At 58.2% G+C, this 19009-nt stretch overlaps 1 protein-coding gene across 1 annotated transcript in view; it reads left to right on the forward strand.

The window, feature by feature from the left end:
- Positions 1-2834: 2834 nt before the first annotated feature.
- Positions 2835-19009, forward strand: part of LOC147673077 (mast cell protease 1A-like) — a 58590-nt gene continuing 42415 nt past the window's right edge. Inside the window, exons 1-2 of the mRNA XM_086946761.1 lie at positions 2835-2916; positions 4061-4235. Of these exons, the coding sequence (XP_086802887.1) occupies positions 2859-2916; positions 4061-4235 (233 nt within the window). The 5' untranslated portion in view covers positions 2835-2858. The remainder of the gene's footprint in view (positions 2917-4060; positions 4236-19009) is intronic.

A 19009-nucleotide genomic window follows, 5' to 3' on the forward strand; every position in this document is an offset into this window, starting at 1 on the left:
TTTGAGCACCCCTTAATAACAGGGAGAGTCTTCCTCTGAGCACCCCTTAATAAAGGGGGTTACTCTGACTCTGAGCACCCCCTAATAACGGGGTTAGTCTGCCTCTCAGCACCCCTTAATAACGGTGGGTAGTCTGTCTCTGATCACCCCATAATAACGGGGGAGAGTCTGCCTCTCAGCACCCCTTGATAACGGGGGATAGTCTGCCTCTCAGCACCCCTTAATAACGGGGGAGAGTCTGCCTCTCAGCACCCCTTAATAACGGGGGAGGGTCTGCCTCTCAGCACCCCTTAAAAATGGGGGAGAGTCTGCCTTTGAGCACCCCTTAATAACTGGGGTTAGTCTGCCTCTGAGCACCCCTTAATAACGGGGGTTAGTCTGCCTCTGAGCACCCCTTAATAACGGGGGTTAGTCTGCCTCTGAGCACCCCTTAATAACTGGGGTTAGTCTGCCTTTGAGCTCTCCTTAATAACGGGGGTTAGTCTGCCTCTCAGCACCCCTTAATAATAGGGAGAGTCTGCCTCTGAGCACCCCTTAAGAACAGGGAAGAGTCTGCCTCTGTGCACCCCTTAATAACGGGGGTTAGTCTGCCTCTGAGCATCCCTTATAACAGGGAGAGTCTGCCTCTGAGCACCCCTTAATAACGGGGGTTAGTCTGCCTCTCAGCACCCCTTAATAATGGGGCAGAGTTAGCCTCTGAGCACCCCTTAATAACGGGGGTTAGTCTGCCTCTGAGCATCCCTTATAACAGGGAGAGTCTGCCTCTGAGCACCCCTTAATAACGGGGGTTAGTCTGCCTCTGAGCACCCCTTAAAAACGTGGAGAGTCTGCCTCTGAGCACCCCTTAATAACGGGGGTTAGTCTGCCTCTGAGTGCCCCTTAATAAGGGGGTTAGTCTGCCTCTGAGCACCCCTTAATAACGGGGAGAGTCTGCCTCTGAGCACCCCTTAATAATGGAGGTTAGTCTGCCTATGAGCACCCCTTAATAACGGGGGTTAGACTGCCTCCGAGCACCCCTTAATAACCGGGTAGAGTCTGCCTTTGAGCACCCCTTAATAACAGGGTAGAGTCTGCCTTTGAGCACCCCTTAATAACAGGGAAGAGTCTGCCTGTGAGCACCCCTTAATAACGGGAAAGAGTCTGCCTCGGAACCCCCCTTAATAAAGGGGGTTAGTCTGCCTCTGAGTGCCCCTTAATAAGGGGGTTAGTATGCCTCTGAGCACCCCTTAATAATGGAGGTTAGTCTGCCTCTGAGCACCCCTTAATAACGGGGGTTAGTCTGCCTCTGAGCACCCCTTAATAACTGGGGTTAGTCTGCCTTTGAGCTCTCCTTAATAACGGGGGTTAGTCTGCCTCTGAGCACCCCTTAATAACGGGGGTTAGTCTGCCTCTGAGCACCCCTTAATAACTGGGGTTAGTCTGCCTTTGAGCTCTCCTTAATAACGGGGGTTAGTCTGCCTCTCAGCACCCCTTAATAATAGGGAGAGTCTGCCTCTGAGCACCCCTTAAGAACAGGGAAGAGTCTGCCTCTGTGCACCCCTTAATAACGGGGGTTAGTCTGCCTCTGAGCATCCCTTATAACAGGGAGAGTCTGCCTCTGAGTGCCCCTTAATAAGGGGGTTAGTCTGCCTCTGAGCACCCCTTAATAACTGGGAGAGTCTGCCTCTGAGCACCCCTTAATAATGGAGGTTAGTCTGCCTATGAGCACCCCTTAATAACGGGGGTTAGACTGCCTCCGAGCACCCCTTAATAACCGGGTAGAGTCTGCCTTTGAGCACCCCTTAATAACAGGGTAGAGTCTGCCTTTGAGCACCCCTTAATAACAGGGAAGAGTCTGCCTGTGAGCACCCCTAATAACGGGAAAGAGTCTGCCTCGGAACCCCCCTTAATAACGGGGGTTAGTCTGCCTCTGAGTGCCCCTTAATAACGGGGAGAGTCTGCCTCTGAGCACCCCTTAATAATGGAGGTTAGTCTGCCTATGAGCACCCCTTAATAACGGGGGTTAGACTGCCTCTGAGCACCCCTTAATAACAGGGTAGAGTCTGCCTTTGAGCACCCCTTAATAACAGGGTAGAGTTTGCCTTTGAGCACCCCTTAATAACAGGAGAGAGTCTGACTCTGAGCACCCCTTGATAAATACTGGGATTAGCCTGCTACAAATCAACTCCTAATACTGGAGGATGAATAGCCTGCCTCTTAGATAACTTTTATTGTGGCAAGAAAAAAATATGGATAATAAGAACAACAAAACAGACATCCACAGAACAGTGATCAAGTGCCCATGTCATGTGTGGCACTTTTGGCCACTCCGGGATTTACTTAACAATCCTTTCCATTTTGTGGCTTGCAGACCCAGCGTTAAGTGCTCCAAGCTCTGGAATGCAGGGGTTATTGGTTTTAAGGTGGCATCTGACTTAATATGTTTAATGTAACATGGGGCCTCTTGGAAGCTGTGTCCAAAGATGCCAGTGTGTCCTGACCGTGGGAAGGTCTAGAGGCCTCTTGTGGTACCAGTAGTGATCCATGAGATTCTGTAGGTTTGGCCTCCTCTGAATGATAGCCTCTTTTTTATTCCAGAGTTTGGTAAAAATCTCACGATCTCACAGTCACATTGGTGATTTTATTTTCAGATTGCAATTAGTATCCTCCCCTGATCTTGAAAACCGTTTCAAGCATCGGAGAGGGGCGGAAGGTTGCTTAGTTCTGCAGTGATGAGATAGACGATCACAGACACTGTGGTTTCCTCTCTTCTCTGTGGCCTTAGCATCGTAAGCTATAAAGACATAGCAAGGCTGGGGAAGGCCCCAGTTTCATGCCTCTGTTTTATGGGTTGTTCGTGGAATCCATATATTCCTAAAATGAAGACGACACATCAGATCCTCGTGATCTTCCTCTGCAGCTCATGGGTCACTGCTGGTAAGTGCAGCTGGAAACTTCGTGGACGTTTATGGAAATTATAATAATGATCTGAAAACTGTTCTACTGAATTGTTGGCAGGGCTGGAGGCAGAGTCAATCAAATGCCAGGCTGTGAGTGACGTGGCTCTGCTGTCTGCTTTCCCTCATTTCCCCATACGCCTCCATTCACCACATGAAGGGGGTCATTAGGATCGCGGACGGACTTGAGTCCGTCCGCGACCCCAGAGCATGAGGGAACGTCCGCATGTGCTGCGGCGTTCCCTCTGTGCAGATTAGGATGTGACCACCAGGGTGGCGGTCACATCCTCTATTTTTAACATTGCTGCGGGTGGAGCTTCAAGCTGCACCCGCGGCAATGTTAAAAATGCAAGCACCGCATTTGCGTGCACAAAGCAGCAGGCACCGCGCGGTGCCTGCTGCATTGTGCACGCAAATGCAGGGGGGTACCATAGGTACCCCCATGTGCACCCCCACCTCCCACTACACCTAGGGGGCCCGGAATGGGCCCCTGCAGTGCAGTTACACATGCTTTTCCACGGCGGAAAAGCCGCCGCGGAAAAGCATGTTCCCAAGCGCATCCTAATCTGGCTGACGGTGTCTAAGAGACACCTTCACCATTTTAGGGCTTTTCCGCCGCGGTTGTAAGCCAGCCGCGGCGGAAAAGCTGCGGACCTAAACCAGGACCCACCAGCCATCCTAATTTGGCGGTGGGTCCTGGTGGGTCCGCAGAGGATTTTCCGCATCCTCCGGGCCGGCGGTGGCTTCCGCCGGCCCGGAGGATGCGGAAAATCCTCCATCCTAATGACCCCCGAAGTGTGTATTTGTAGGGTGGTGTAGTGGCCAGCAGATGGGGCAGGACCCTTCCTCATCAGTCTATCAAAATGTCATATAACATACATGCACATATATAGCACTCACCAGGAGCTTCATCATCTCTTCACTCTGTAAATATCATGTGGTACTATTATCCAACTCAACTGCACAGTTTCTTTGCAGCCTCAAAGGATGAAAGCCTGCATCGGCTCTGTCATTGTTCAAACCAGTAAACTGCTATTGGTGACTTGTAGGTCTGCAAAACCAGAGCTTTAACTTTGTGAGCTGTCTCATCTCATTAAGATTTCTCCTCTGACTTGATCTCCTAGGTGTGTTCCGGCACCAGATCATTGGAGGGAGGGAAGCCAAACCACACTCCAGACCCTACATGGCCTCCCTGAAATATAATGGTCACATTTGTGGCGGGTTTCTTGTGGCCCCTCAGTGGGTGATGACGGCGGCCCCACTGTCCGATGTAAGTATCCTGTTACCTCCGTGCTCAGTGTTTGAGGTCGGATCCCCTCCTTCTGTAACAACAGTGCACCATCTTTCCTCTCGCTCGCAGGCAGCCCAAACCACGCCCACTATGTTTGCCATCTCTCCTATGTCCCACAGGCAGCACAGGTCCTTTCCTGTCTGTGTGCCATCTTTCCTCTCACCCATAGGCAGCCCAAGTCCCTCCCACCTTGTTTGCCATCTTTCCTATGACCCACAGGCAGCACCGGCCCTCTCCTCTCTGAGTGCCATCTCTCATATGACCCACATTCAGCACAGGCCCCTCCTTCTCTGAGTGCCATCTCTCCTCCCACCCACATGCAGCACAGGCCCCTCCTTCTCTGAGTGCCATCTCTCCTCTCACCCACATGCAGCACAGGCCCCTCCATCTCTGAGTGCCATCTCTCCTCTCACCCACATGCAGCACAGGCCCCTCCTTCTCTGAGTGCCATCTCTCCTCTCACCCACATGCAGCACAGGCCCCTCCCTCTCTGAGTGCCATCTCTCCTCTCACCCACATGCAGCACAGGCCCCTCCATCTCTGAGTGCCATCTCTCCTCTCACCCACATGCAGCACAGGCCCCTCCATCTCTGAGTGCCAGCTCTCCTCTCACCCACATGCAGCACAGGCCCCTCCATCTCTGAGTGCCATCTCTCCTCTCACCCACATGCAGCACAGGCCCCTCCTTCTCTGAGTGCCATCTCTCCTCTCACCCACATGCAGCACAGGCCCCTCCATCTCTGAGTGCCATCTGTCCTCTCAGCCACATGCAGCACAGACCCCTCCTTCTCTGAGTGCCATCTCTCCTCTCACCCACATGCAGGATAGGCCCCTCCTTCTCCGAGGGCCATCTCTCCTCTCACCCACATGCAGCACAGGCCCCTCCTTCTCTGAGTGCCATCTCTCCTCTCGCCCACAAGTAGCACAGACCCCTACTTCTCTGAGTGCCATCTCTCCTCTCACCCACATGCAGCACAGGCCCCTAGGTCTCTGAGTGCCATCTCTCCTCTCGCCCACAAGCAGCACAGGCCCCTCCTTCTCTGAGTGCCATCTCTCCTCTCACCCACATGCAGCACAGGCCCCTCCCTCTCTGATTGCCATCTCTCCTCTCACCCACAAGCAGCACAGGCCCCTCCCTCTCTGAGTGCCATCTCTCCTCTCACCCACATGCAGCAAAGGCCCCTCCCTCTCTGAGTGCCATCTCTCCTCTCACCCATTAACAGCACAGGCCCCTCCCTCTCTGAGTGCCATCTATCCTCTCACCCACAAGCAGCACAGGCCCCTCCCTCTCCGAGTGCCATCTCTCCTCTCACCCACATGCAGCACAGACCCCTCCTTCTCGGAGTGCCATCTCTCCTTTCATCCACATGCAGCACAGGCCCCTTCCATTCCGAGTGCAGTCTCTCCTCTCACCCACCCGCAGCACAGGCCCCTCCCTCTCTGAGTGCCATCTCTCCTCTCACCCACATGCAGCACAGGCCCCGCCTTCTCTGAGGGCCATCTCTCCTCTCACCCACCCGCAGCACAGGCCCCTCCCTCTCTGAGTGCCATCTCTCCTCTCACCCACATGCAGCACAGGCCCCTCCTTCTCTGGGTGCCGTCTCTCCTCTCACCCACATGCAGCACAGGCCCCTCCTTCTCCGAGTGCCATCTCTCCTCTCACCCACATGCAGCACAGGCCCCTCCCTCTCTGAGTGCCATCTCTCCTCTCACCCATAGGCAGCACAGGCCCCTCCCTCTCTGAGTGCCATCTCTCCTCTCACCCACATGCAGCACAGACCCCTCCTTCTCTGAGTGCCATCTCACCCACATGCAGCACAGGCCCCTCCCTCTCTGAGTGCCATCTCTCCTCTCACCCACATGCAGCACAGGCCCCTCCTTCTCTGAGTGCCATCTGTCCTCTCACCCACATGCAGCACAGGCCCCTCCTTCTCCGAGTGCCATCTCTCCTCTCACCCACATGCAGCACAGGGCCCTCCCTCTCCGAGTGCCATCTCTCCTCTCAGCCACATGCAGCACAGGCCCCTCCCTCTCTGAGTAACATCTGTCCTCTCAAGCCACACGCAGCACAGGCCCCTCCTTCTCCGAGTGCCATCTCTCCTCTCACCCACATGCAGCACAGGCACCTCCTTCTCCGAGTGCCATCTCTCCTCTCACCCACATGCAGCACAGGCCCCTAGGTCTCTGAGTGCCATCTCTCATCTCACCCACATGCAGCACAGGCCCCTCCCTCTCTGAGTGCCATCTCTCCTCTCACCCACATGCAGCACAGGCCCCTCCCTCTCTGAGTGCCATCTGTCCTCTCAGCCACATACAGCACAGGCCCCTACTTCTCCGAGTGCCATCTCTCTTCTCACCCACATGCAGCACAGGCCCCTCCCTCTCTGAGTGCCATCTCTCCTCTCAGCCACATGCAGCACAGGCCCCTCCCTCTCTGAGTGCCATCTGTCCTCTCAGCCACATGCAGCACAGGCCCCTCCTTCTCCGAGTGCCATCTCACCTCTCACCCACATGCAGCACAGGCCCCTCCTTCTCTGAGTGCCATCTCTCCTCTCACCCACATGCAGCACAGGCCCCTAGGTCTTTGAGTGCCATCTCTCCTCTCAACCATACACAGCACAGGCCCCTCCCTCTCTGAATGCCATCTCTCTCCTCTCAATGACATGCAGCACAGGCCCCGCCTTCTCTGAGTGCCATCTCTCCTCTCACCCACATGCAGCACAGGCCCCTCCCTCTCTGAGTGCCATCTCTCCTCTCACCCACATGCAGCACAGGCCCCTCCTTCTCTGAGTGCCATCTCTCCTCTCACCCATAGACAGCACAGGCTCCTCCTTCTTTCAGTGCCATCTCTCCTCTCACCCACATGCAGCACAGGCCCCTCCATCTCTGAGTGCCATCTCTCCTCTCACCCATAGACAGCACAGGCCCCGCCTTCTCTGAGTGCCATCTCTCCTCTCACCAACATACAGCACAGACCCCTCCTTCTCTGAGTGCCATCTCTCCTCTCACCCACATGCAGCACAGGCCCCGCCTTCTCTGGGTGCCATCTCTCCTCTCACCCACAGACAGCACAGACCCCTCCTTATCTGAGTGCCATCTCTCCTCTCACCCACATGCAGCACAGGCCCCTCCCTCTTTGAGTGCCATCTCTCCTCTCACCCACACGCAGCACAGGCCCCGCCTCTCTGAGTGCCATCTCTCCTCTCACCCACATGCAGCACAGGCCCTGCCTTCTCTGAGTGCCATCTCTCCTCTCACCCACATGCAGCACAGGCCCCGCCTCTCTGAGTGCCATCTCTCCTCTCACCCACATGCAGCACAGGCCCTGCCTTCTCTGAGTGCCATCTCTCCTCTCACCCACATGCAGCACAGGCCCCTCCCTCTCTGAGTGCCATCTCTCCTCTCACCCACATGCAGCAGAGGCCCCGCCTTCTCTGAGTGCCATCTCTCCTCTCACCCACATGCAGCAAAGGCCCCTCCTTCTCTGAGTGCCATCTCTCCTCTCACCCATAGGCAGCACAGACCCCTCCTTCTCTGAGTGCCATCTCTCCTCTCACCCACATGCAGCACAGGCCCCTCCTTCCCTCAGTGCCATCTCTCCTCTCACCCACATGCAGCACAAACCCCTCCTTTTCTGAGTGCCATCTCTCCTCTCACCCACATGCAGCACTGGCCCCTCCTTCTCCGAGTGCCATCTCTCCTCTCACCCACAAGCAGCACAGGCCCCTCCCTCTCTGATTGCCGTCTCTCCTCCGACCCACATGCAGCACAGGCCCCTCTCTCTCTGATTGCCGTCTCTCCTCTCGCCCACAAGCAGCACAGGCCCCTCCCTCTCTGATTGCCGTCTCTCCTCCGACCCACATGCAGCACAGGCCCCTCCCTCTCTGAGTGCCATCTCTCCTCTCACCCACATGCAGCACAGGCCCCTCCTTCTCTGAGTGCCATCTCTCCTCCGACCCACATGCAGCACAGTCCCCTCCCTCTCTGAGTGCCATCTCTCCTGTCGCCCACAAGCAGCACAGGCCCCTCCCTCTCCGAGTGCCATCTCTCCTCTCACCCACATGCAGCACAGACCCCTCCCCCTCCGAGTGCCATCTCTCCTCTCACCCACATGCAGCACAGGCCCCTCCCCCTCCGAGTGCCATCTCTCCTCTCACCCACACTCAGCACAGGCCCCTCCCTCTCTGAGTGCCATCTCTCCTCTCACCCACATGCAGCACTGGCCCCTCCTTCTCTGAGTGCCATCTCCCCTCTCGCCCACAGACAGCACAGGCCCCTCCTTCTCTGAGTGCCATCTCTCCTCTCACCCACATGCAGCACAGGCCCCTCCCTCTCTGAGTGCCATCTCTCCTCTCACCCACATGCAGCACAGACCCCTCCTTCTCTGAGTGCCATCTCTCCTCTCACCCACATGCAGCACAGACCCCTCCCCCTCCGAGTGCCATCTCTCCTCTCGCCCATAGACAGCACAGGCCCCTCCCCCCTCCGAGTGCCATCTCTCCTCTCACCCACAAGCAGCACAGGCCCCTCCCTCTCTGAGTGCCATCTCTCCTCTCACCCACATGCAGCACATGCCCCTCCTTCTCCGAGTGCCATCTTTCCTCTCACCCACATGCAGCACAGTCCCCTCCCTCTCTGAGTGCCATCTCTCCTCTCAGCCACATGCAGCACAGGCCCCTCCCTCTCTGAGTGCCATCTGTCCTCTCACCCACATACAGCACAGGCACCTCCTTCTCTGAGTGCCATCTCTCCTCTCACCCACATGCAGCACAGGCCCCTCCCTCTCTGAGTGCCATCTCTCCTCTCACCCACATGAAGCACAGGCCCCTCCCTGTCTGAGTGCCATCTCTCCTCTCAGCCACATGCAGCACAGGCCCCTCCCTCTCTGAGTGCCATCTCTCCTCTCACCCACATGCAGCACAGGCCCCTCCTACTCCGAGTGCCATCTCTCCTCTCACCCACATGCAGCACAGGCCCCTCCCTCTCTGAGTGCCATCTCTCTCTCACCCACATGCAGCACAGGCCCCTCCCTCTCTGAGTGCCATCCCTCCTCTCACCCACATGCAGCACAGGCCCCTCCCTCTCTGAGTGCCATCTCTTCTCTCAGCCACATGCAGCACAGGCCCCTCCTTCTCTGAGTGCCATCTCTCCTCTCTTCTCTGAGTGCCAGCTCTTCTCTCACCCACATGCAGCACAGGCCCCTCCCTCTCTGAGTGCCATCTCTCCTCTCACCCATAGACAGCACAGGCCCCTCCCTCTCCGAGTGCCATCTCTCCTCTCACCCACACGCAGCACAGGCCCCTCCCTCTCCGAGTGCCATCTCTCCTCTCACCAATTAACAGCAGAGGCCCCTCCTTCTCTGAGTGCCATCTCTCCTCTCACCCACCTGCAGCACAGGCCCCGCCTTCTCTGAGTGCCATCTCTCCTCTCACCCATAGACAGCACAGGCCCCTCCTTCTCCGAGTGCCATCTTTCCTCTCGCCCACATGCAGCACAGGCCCCTCCTTCTCTGAGTGCCATCTCTCCTCCGACCCACATGCAGCACAGGCCCCTCCCTCTCTGATTGCCATCTCTCCTCTCACCCACATGCAGCACAGGCCCCTCCTTCTCTGAGTGCCATCTCTCCTCTCACCCATAGGCAGCACAGGCCCCTCCTTCTCTGAGTGCCACCTCTCCTCTCCTCTCACCCACATGCAGCACAGGCCCCGCCTTCTCTGAGTGCCATCTCTCCTCTCACCCACATGCAGCACAGACCCCTCCTTCTCTGAGTGCCATCTCTCCTCTCACCCACATGCAGCACAGGCCCCTCCTTCTCTGAGTGCCATCTCTCCTCTCACCCACATGCAGCACAGACCCCTCCTTCTCTGAGTGCCATCTCTCCTCTCACCCACATGCAGCACAGGCCCCTCCCTCTCTGAGTGCCATCTCTCCTCTCACCCACATGCAGCACAGACCCCTCCTTCTCTGAGTGCCATCTCTCCTCTCACCCACATGCAGCACAGGCCCCTCCCTCTCTGAGTGCCATCTCTCCTCTCACCCACATGCAGCACAGACCCCTCCTTCTCTGAGTGCCATCTCTCCTCTCACCCACATGCAGCACAGGCCCCTCCTTCTCTGAGTGCCATCTTTCCTCCCACCCACATGCAGCACAGGCCCCTCCCTCTCTGAGTGCCATCTTTCCTCTCACCCACATGCAGCACATGCCTCTCCTTCTCTGAGTGCCATCTCTCCTCCCACCCACATGCAGCACAGGCCCCTCCTATTCTGATTGCCATCTCTCCTCTCACCCACATGCAGCACAGGCCCCTCCCTCTCTGATTGCCATCTCTCCTCCCACTCACATGCAGCACTGGCCCCTCCTTCTCTGAGTGCCATCTCTCCTCTCACCCACATGCAGCACAGGCCCCGCCTTCTCTGAGTGCCATCTCTCCTCTCACCCACATGCAGCACAGGCCCCTCCTTCTCTGAGTGCCATCTCTCCTCTCACCCACATGCAGCACAGGCCCCTCCTTCTCTGAGTGCCATCTCTCCTCTCACCCACATGCAGCACAGACCCCTCCTTCTCTGAGTGCCATCTCTCCTCTCACCCACATGCAGCACAGGCCCCTCCCTCTCTGAGTGCCATCTCTCCTCTCACCCACATGCAGCACAGACCCCTCCTTCTCTGAGTGCCATCTCTCCTCTCACCCACATGCAGCACAGGCCCCTCCCTCTCTGAGTGCCATCTCTCCTCTCACCCACATGCAGCACAGACCCCTCCTTCTCTGAGTGCCATCTCTCCTCTCACCCACATGCAGCACAGGCCCCTCCCTCTCTGAGTGCCATCTCTCCTCTCACCCACATGCAGCACAGGCCCCTCCCTCTCTGAGTGCCATCTCTCCTCTCACCCACATGCAGCACAGGCCCCTCCCTCTCTGATTGCCATCTCTCCTCCCACTCACATGCAGCACAGACCCCTCCTTCTCTGAGTGCCATCTCTCCTCTCACCCACATGCAGCACAGGCCCCGCCTTCTCTGAGTGCCATCTCTCCTCTCACCCACATGCAGCACAGACCCCTCCTTCTCTGAGTGCCATCTCTCCTCTCACCCACATGCAGCACAGACCCCTCCTTCTCTGAGTGCCATCTCTCCTCTCACCCATAGACAGCACAGGCCCCTCCCTCTCAGAGTGCCATCTCTCCTCCCACCCACATGCAGCACAGGCCCCTCCTTCTCCGAGTGCCATCTCTCCTCTCACCCACATGCAGCACAGGCCCCTCCCTCTCTGAGTGCCATCTCTCCTCTCACCCATAGACAGCACAGGCCCCTCCATCTCAGAGTGCCATCTCTCCTCCCACCCACATGCAGCACAGGCCCCTCCTTCTCTGAGTGCCATCTCTCCTCTCACCCACATGCAGCACAGGCCCGCCTTCTCTGAGTGCCATCTCTCCTCTCACCCACATGCAGCACAGACCCCTCCTTCTCTGAGTGCCATCTCTCCTCTCACCCACATGCAGCACAGGCCCCTCCCTCTCTGAGTGCCATCTCTCCTCTCACCCATAGACAGCACAGGCCCCTCCCTCTCAGAGTGCCATCTCTCCTCCCACCCACATGCAGCACAGGCCCCTCCCTCTCTGATTGCCATCTCTCCTCCCACTCACATGCAGCACAGACCCCTCCTTCTCTGAGTGCCATCTCTCCTCTCACCCACATGCAGCACAGGCCCCGCCTTCTCTGAGTGCCATCTCTCCTCTCACCCACATGCAGCACAGACCCCTCCTTCTCTGAGTGCCATCTCTCCTCTTACCCACATGCAGCACAGTCCCCTCCCTCTCTGAGTGCCATCTCTCCTCTCACCCATAGACAGCACAGGCCCCTCCCTCTCAGAGTGCCATCTCTCCTCTCACCCACATGCAGCACAGGCCCCTCCCTCTCTGATTGCCATCTCTCCTCCCACTCACATGCAGCACAGACCCCTCCTTCTCTGAGTGCCATCTCTCCTCTCACCCATAGACAGCACAGGCCCCTCCCTCTCAGAGTGCCATCTCTCCTCCCACCCACATGCAGCACAGGCCCCTCCTTCTCTGAGTGCCATCTCTCCTCTCACCCACATGCAGCACAGGCCCCTCCTTCCCTCAGTGCCATCTCTCCTCTCACCCACATGCAGCACAAACCCCTCCTTTTCTGAGTGCCATCTCTCCTCTCACCCACATGCAGCACTGGCCCCTCCTTCTCCGAGTGCCATCTCTCCTCTCACCCACATGCAGCACAGGCCCCTCCCTCTCTGAGTGCCATCTCTCCTCTCACCCACATGCAGCACAGGCCCCTCCTTCTTTGAGTGCCATCTCTCCTCTCATCCACATGCAGCACAGACCCCTCCTTCTCAGAGTGCCATCTCTCCTCTCACCCACATGCAGCACAGGCCCCTCCTTCTCGGAGTGCCATCTCCCCTCTCACCCACATGCAGCACAGGCCCCTAGGTCTCTGAGTGCCATCTCTCCTCTCACCCACATGCAGCACAGGCCCCTCCCTCTCTGAGTGCCATCTCTCCTCTCACCCACATGCAGCTTAGGCCCCTCCCTCTCTGAGTGCCATCTCTCCTCTCACCCACATGCAGCACAGGCCCCTCCCTCTCTGAGTGCCATCTCTCCTCTCACCCACATGCAGCACAGGCCCCTCCCTCTCTGATTGCCATCTCTCCTCCCACTCACATGCAGCACAGACCCCTCCTTCTCTGAGTGCCATCTCTCCTCTCACCCACATGCAGCACAGGCCCGCCTTCTCTGAGTGCCATCTCTCCTCTCACCCACATGCAGCACAGACCCCTCCTTCTCTGAGTGCCATCTCTCCTCTCACCCACATGCAGCACAGGCCCCTCCCTCTCTGAGTGCCATCTCTCCTCTCACCCACATGCAGCACAGGCCCCTCCCTCTCTGAGTGCCATCTCTCCTCTCACCCATATGCAGCACTTGCCCCTCCCTCTCTGATTGCCATCTCTCCTCCCACTCACATGCAGCACAGACCCCTCCTTCTCTGAGTGCCATCTCTCCTCTCACCCACATGCAGCACAGGCCCGCCTTCTCTGAGTGCCATCTCTCCTCTCACCCACATGCAGCACAGACCCCTCCTTCTCTGAGTGCCATCTCTCCTCTCACCCACATGCAGCACAGACCCCTCCTTCTCTGAGTGCCATCACTCCTCTCACCCACATGCAGCACAGGCCCCTCCCTCTCTGAGTGCCATCTCTCCTCTCACCCATAGACAGCACAGGCCCCTCCCTCTCAGAGTGCCATCTCTCCTCCCACCCACATGCAGCACAGGCCCCTCCTTCTCCGAGTGCCATCTCTCCTCTCACCCACATGCAGCACAGGCCCCTCCCTCTCTGAGTGCCATCTCTCCTCTCACCCATAGACAGCACAGGCCCCTCCCTCTCAGAGTGCCATCTCTCCTCCCACCCACATGCAGCACAGGCCCCTCCTTCTCTGAGTGCCATCTCTCCTCTCACCCACATGCAGCACAGTCCCCGCCTTCTCTGAGTGCCATCTCTCCTCTCACCCACATGCAGCACAGACCCCTCCTTCTCTGAGTGCCATCTCTCCTCTCACCCACATGCAGCACAGGCCCCTCCCTCTCTGAGTGCCATCTCTCCTCTCACCCATAGACAGCACAGGCCCCTCCCTCTCAGAGTGCCATCTCTCCTCCCACCCACATGCAGCACAGGCCCCTCCCTCTCTGATTGCCATCTCTCCTCCCACTCACATGCAGCACAGACCCCTCCTTCTCTGAGTGCCATCTCTCCTCTCACCCACATGCAGCACAGGCCCCGCCTTCTCTGAGTGCCATCTCTCCTCTCACCCACATGCAGCACAGACCCCTCCTTCTCTGAGTGCCATCTCTCCTCTTACCCACATGCAGCACAGGCCCCTCCCTCTCTGAGTGCCATCTCTCCTCTCACCCATAGACAGCACAGGCCCCTCCCTCTCAGAGTGCCATCTCTCCTCTCACCCACATGCAGCACAGGCCCCTCCCTCTCTGATTGCCATCTCTCCTCCCACTCACATGCAGCACAGACCCCTCCTTCTCTGAGTGCCATCTCTCCTCTCACCCATAGACAGCACATGCCCCTCCCTCTCAGAGTGCCATCTCTCCTCCCACCCACATGCAGCACAGGCCCCTCCTTCTCTGAGTGCCATCTCTCCTCTCACCCACATGCAGCACAGGCCCCTCCTTCCCTCAGTGCCATCTCTCCTCTCACCCACATGCAGCACAAACCCCTCCTTTTCTGAGTGCCATCTCTCCTCTCACCCACATGCAGCACTGGCCCCTCCTTCTCCGAGTGCCATCTCTCCTCTCACCCACATGCAGCACAGGCCCCTCCCTCTCTGAGTGCCATCTCTCCTCTCACCCACATGCAGCACAGGCCCCTCCTTCTTTGAGTGCCATCTCTCCTCTCATCCACATGCAGCACAGACCCCTCCTTCTCAGAGTGCCATCTCTCCTCTCACCCACATGCAGCACAGGCCCCTCCTTCTCGGAGTGCCATCTCCCCTCTCACCCACATGCAGCACAGGCCCCTAGGTCTCTGAGTGCCATCTCTCCTCTCACCCACATGCAGCACAGGCCCCTCCCTCTCTGAGTGCCATCTCTCCTCTCACCCACATGCAGCTCAGGCCCCTCCCTCTCCGAGTGCCATCTCTCCTCTCACCCACATGCAGCACAGGCCCCTCCCTCTCTGAGTGCCATCTCTCCTCTCACCCACATGCAGCACAGGCCCCTCCCTATCTGATTGCCATCTCTCCTCCCACTCATATGCAGCACAGACCCCTCCTTCTCTGAGTGCCATCTCTCCTCTCACCCACATGCAGCACAGGCCCGCCTTCTCTGAGTGCCATCTCTCCTCTCACCCACATGCAGCACAGACCCCTCCTTCTCTGAGTGCCATCTCTCCTCTCACCCACATGCAGCACAGGCCCCTCCCTCTCTGAGTGCCATCTCTCCTCTCACCCACATGCAGCACAGGCCCCTCCCTCTCTGATTGCCATCTCTCCTCCCACTCACATGCAGCACAGACCCCTCCTTCTCTGAGTGCCATCTCTCCTCTCACCCACATGCAGCACAGGCCCCGCCATCTCTGAGTGCCATCTCTCCTCTCACCCACATGCAGCACAGGCCCCTCCTTCTCTGAGTGCCATCTCTCCTCTCACCCACATGCAGCACAGACCCCTCCTTCTCTGAGTGCCATCTCTCCTCTCACCCACATGCAGCACAGGCCCCTCCCTCTCTGAGTGCCATCTCTCCTCTCACCCACATGCAGCACAGGCCCCTCCCTCTCTGAGTGCCATCTCTCCTCTCACCCACATGCAGCACAGACCCCTCCTTCTCTGAGTGCCATCTCTCCTCTCACCCACATGCAGCACAGGCCCCTCCCTCTCTGAGTGCCATCTCTCCTCTCACCCACATGCAGCACAGGCCCCTCCCTCTCTGAGTGCCATCTCTCCTCTCACCCACATGCAGCACAGGCCCCTCCCTCTCTGATTGCCATCTCTCCTCCCACTCACATGCAGCACAGACCCCTCCTTCTCTGAGTGCCATCTCTCCTCTCACCCACATGCAGCACAAGCCCCGCCTTCTCTGAGTGCCATCTCTCCTCTCACCCACATGCAGCACAGGCCCCTCCCTCTCTGATTGCCATCTCTCCTACCACTCACATGCAGCACAGACCCCTCCTTCTCTGAGTGCCATCTCTCCTCTCACCCACATGCAGCACAGGCCCCGCCTTCTCTGAGTGCCATCTCTCCTCTCACCCACATGCAGCACAGGCCCCTCCCTCTCTGAGTGCCATCTCTCCTCTCACCCACATGCAGCACAGGCCCCTCCCTCTCTGAGTGCCATCTCTCCTCTCACCCACATGCAGCACAGACCCCTCCTTCTCTGAGTGCCATCTCTCCTCTCACCCACATGCAGCACAGGCCCCTCCTTCTCCGAGTGCCATCTTTCCTCTCACCCATATGCAGCACAGGCCCCGCCTTCTCTGAGTGCCATCTCTCCTCCCACCCACATGCAGCACAGGCCCCTCCCTCTCCGAGTGTCGTCTCTCCTCTCGCCCACATGCAGCACAGGCCCCTCCCTCTCTGAGTGCCATCTCTCCTCTCACCCACATGCAGCATAGACCCCTCCTTCTCTGAGTGCCATCTCTCCTCTCACCCACATGCAGCACAGGCCCCTCCTTCTCTGAGTGCCATCTTTCCTCTCACCCACATGCAGCACAGGCCCCTAGGTCTCTGAGTGCCATCTCTCCTCTCACCCACATGCAGCACAGGCCCCTCCCTCTCTGAGTGCCATCTCTCCTCTCACCCACATGCAGCACAGGCCCCTCCTTCTCTGAGTGCCATCTCTCCTCTCACCCACATGCAGCACAGACCCCTCCTTCTCTGAGTGCCATCTCTCCTCTCACCCACATGCAGCACAGGCCCCTCCCTCTCTGAGTGCCATCTCTCCTCTCACCCACATGCAGCACAGGCCCCTCCCTCTCTGAGTGCCATCTCTCCTCTCACCCACATGCAGCACAGACCCCTCCTTCTCTGAGTGCCATCTCTCCTCTCACCCACATGCAGCACAGGCCCCTCCCTCTCTGAGTGCCATCTCTCCTCTCACCCACATGCAGCACAGACCCCTCCTTCTCTGAGTGCCATCTCTCCTCTCACCCACATGCAGCACAGGCCCCTCCCTCTCTGAGTGCCATCTCTCCTCTCACCCACATGCAGCACAGGCCCCTCCCTCTCTGAGTGCCATCTCTCCTCTCACCCACATGCAGCACAGGCCCCTCCCTCTCTGATTGCCATCTCTCCTCCCACTCACATGCAGCACAGACCCCTCCTTCTCTGAGTGCCATCTCTCCTCTCACCCACATGCAGCACAAGCCCGCCTTCTCTGAGTGCCATCTCTCCTCTCACCCACATGCAGCACAGGCCCCTCCCTCTCTGATTGCCATCTCTCCTACCACTCACATGCAGCACAGACCCCTCCTTCTCTGAGTGCCATCTCTCCTCTCACCCACATGCAGCACAGGCCCCGCCTTCTCTGAGTGCCATCTCTCCTCTCACCCACATGCAGCACAGGCCCCTCCCTCTCTGAGTGCCATCTCTCCTCTCACCCACATGCAGCACAGGCCCCTCCCTCTCTGAGTGCCATCTCTCCTCTCACCCACATGCAGCACAGACCCCTCCTTCTCTGAGTGCCATCTCTCCTCTCACCCACATGCAGCACAGGCCCCTCCTTCTCCGAGTGCCATCTTTCCTCTCACCCATATGCAGCACAGGCCCCGCCTTCTCTGAGTGCCATCTCTCCTCCCACCCACATGCAGCACAGGCCCCTCCCTCTCCGAGTGTCGTCTCTCCTCTCGCCCACATGCAGCACAGGCCCCTCCCTCTCTGAGTGCCATCTCTCCTCTCACCCACATGCAGCATAGACCCCTCCTTCTCTGAGTGCCATCTCTCCTCTCACCCACATGCAGCACAGGCCCCTCCTTCTCTAAGTGCCATCTTTCCTCTCACCCACATGCAGCACAGGCCCCTAGGTCTCTGAGTGCCATCTCTCCTCTCACCCACATGCAGCACAGGCCCCTCCCTCTCTGAGTGCCATCTCTCCTCTCACCCACATGCAGCACAGGCCCCTCCTTCTCTGAGTGCCATCTCTCCTCTCACCCACATGCAGCACAGACCCCTCCTTCTCTGAGTGCCATCTCTCCTCCCACCCACATGCAGCACAGGCCCCTCCTTCTCTGAGTGCCATCTCTCCTCTCACCCACATGCAGCACAGGCCCCTCCTTCCCTCAGTGCCATCTCTCCTCTCACCCACATGCAGCACAAACCCCTCCTTTTCTGAGTGCCATCTCTCCTCTCACCCACATGCAGCACTGGCCCCTCCTTCTCCGAGTGCCATCTCTCCTCTCACCCACATGCAGCACAGGCCCCTCCCTCTCTGAGTGCCATCTCTCCTCTCACCCACATGCAGCACAGGCCCCTCCTTCTTTGAGTGCCATCTCTCCTCTCATCCACATGCAGCACAGACCCCTCCTTCTCAGAGTGCCATCTCTCCTCTCACCCACATGCAGCACAGGCCCCTCCTTCTCGGAGTGCCATCTCCCCTCTCACCCACATGCAGCACAGGCCCCTAGGTCTCTGAGTGCCATCTCTCCTCTCACCCACATGCAGCACAGGCCCCTCCCTCTCTGAGTGCCATCTCTCCTCTCACCCACATGCAGCTCAGGCCCCTCCCTCTCTGAGTGCCATCTCTCCTCTCACCCACATGCAGCACAGGCCCCTCCCTCTCTGAGTGCCATCTCTCCTCTCACCCACATGCAGCACAGGCCCCTCCCTATCTGATTGCCATCTCTCCTCCCACTCATATGCAGCACAGACCCCTCCTTCTCTGAGTGCCATCTCTCCTCTCACCCACATGCAGCACAGGCCCGCCTTCTCTGAGTGCCATCTCTCCTCTCACCCACATGCAGCACAGACCCCTCCTTCTCTGAGTGCCATCTCTCCTCTCACCCACATGCAGCACAGGCCCCTCCCTCTCTGAGTGCCATCTCTCCTCTCACCCACATGCAGCACAGGCCCCTCCCTCTCTGATTGCCATCTCTCCTCCCACTCACATGCAGCACAGACCCCTCCTTCTCTGAGTGCCATCTCTCCTCTCACCCACATGCAGCACAGGCCCCGCCATCTCTGAGTGCCATCTCTCCTCTCACCCACATGCAGCACAGACCCCTCCTTCTCTGAGTGCCATCTCTCCTCTCACC

Source organism: Lissotriton vulgaris, chromosome 12 (assembly GCF_964263255.1).
Source record: "Lissotriton vulgaris chromosome 12, aLisVul1.2, whole genome shotgun sequence".
Lineage (NCBI taxonomy): Eukaryota > Metazoa > Chordata > Amphibia > Caudata > Salamandridae > Lissotriton > Lissotriton vulgaris.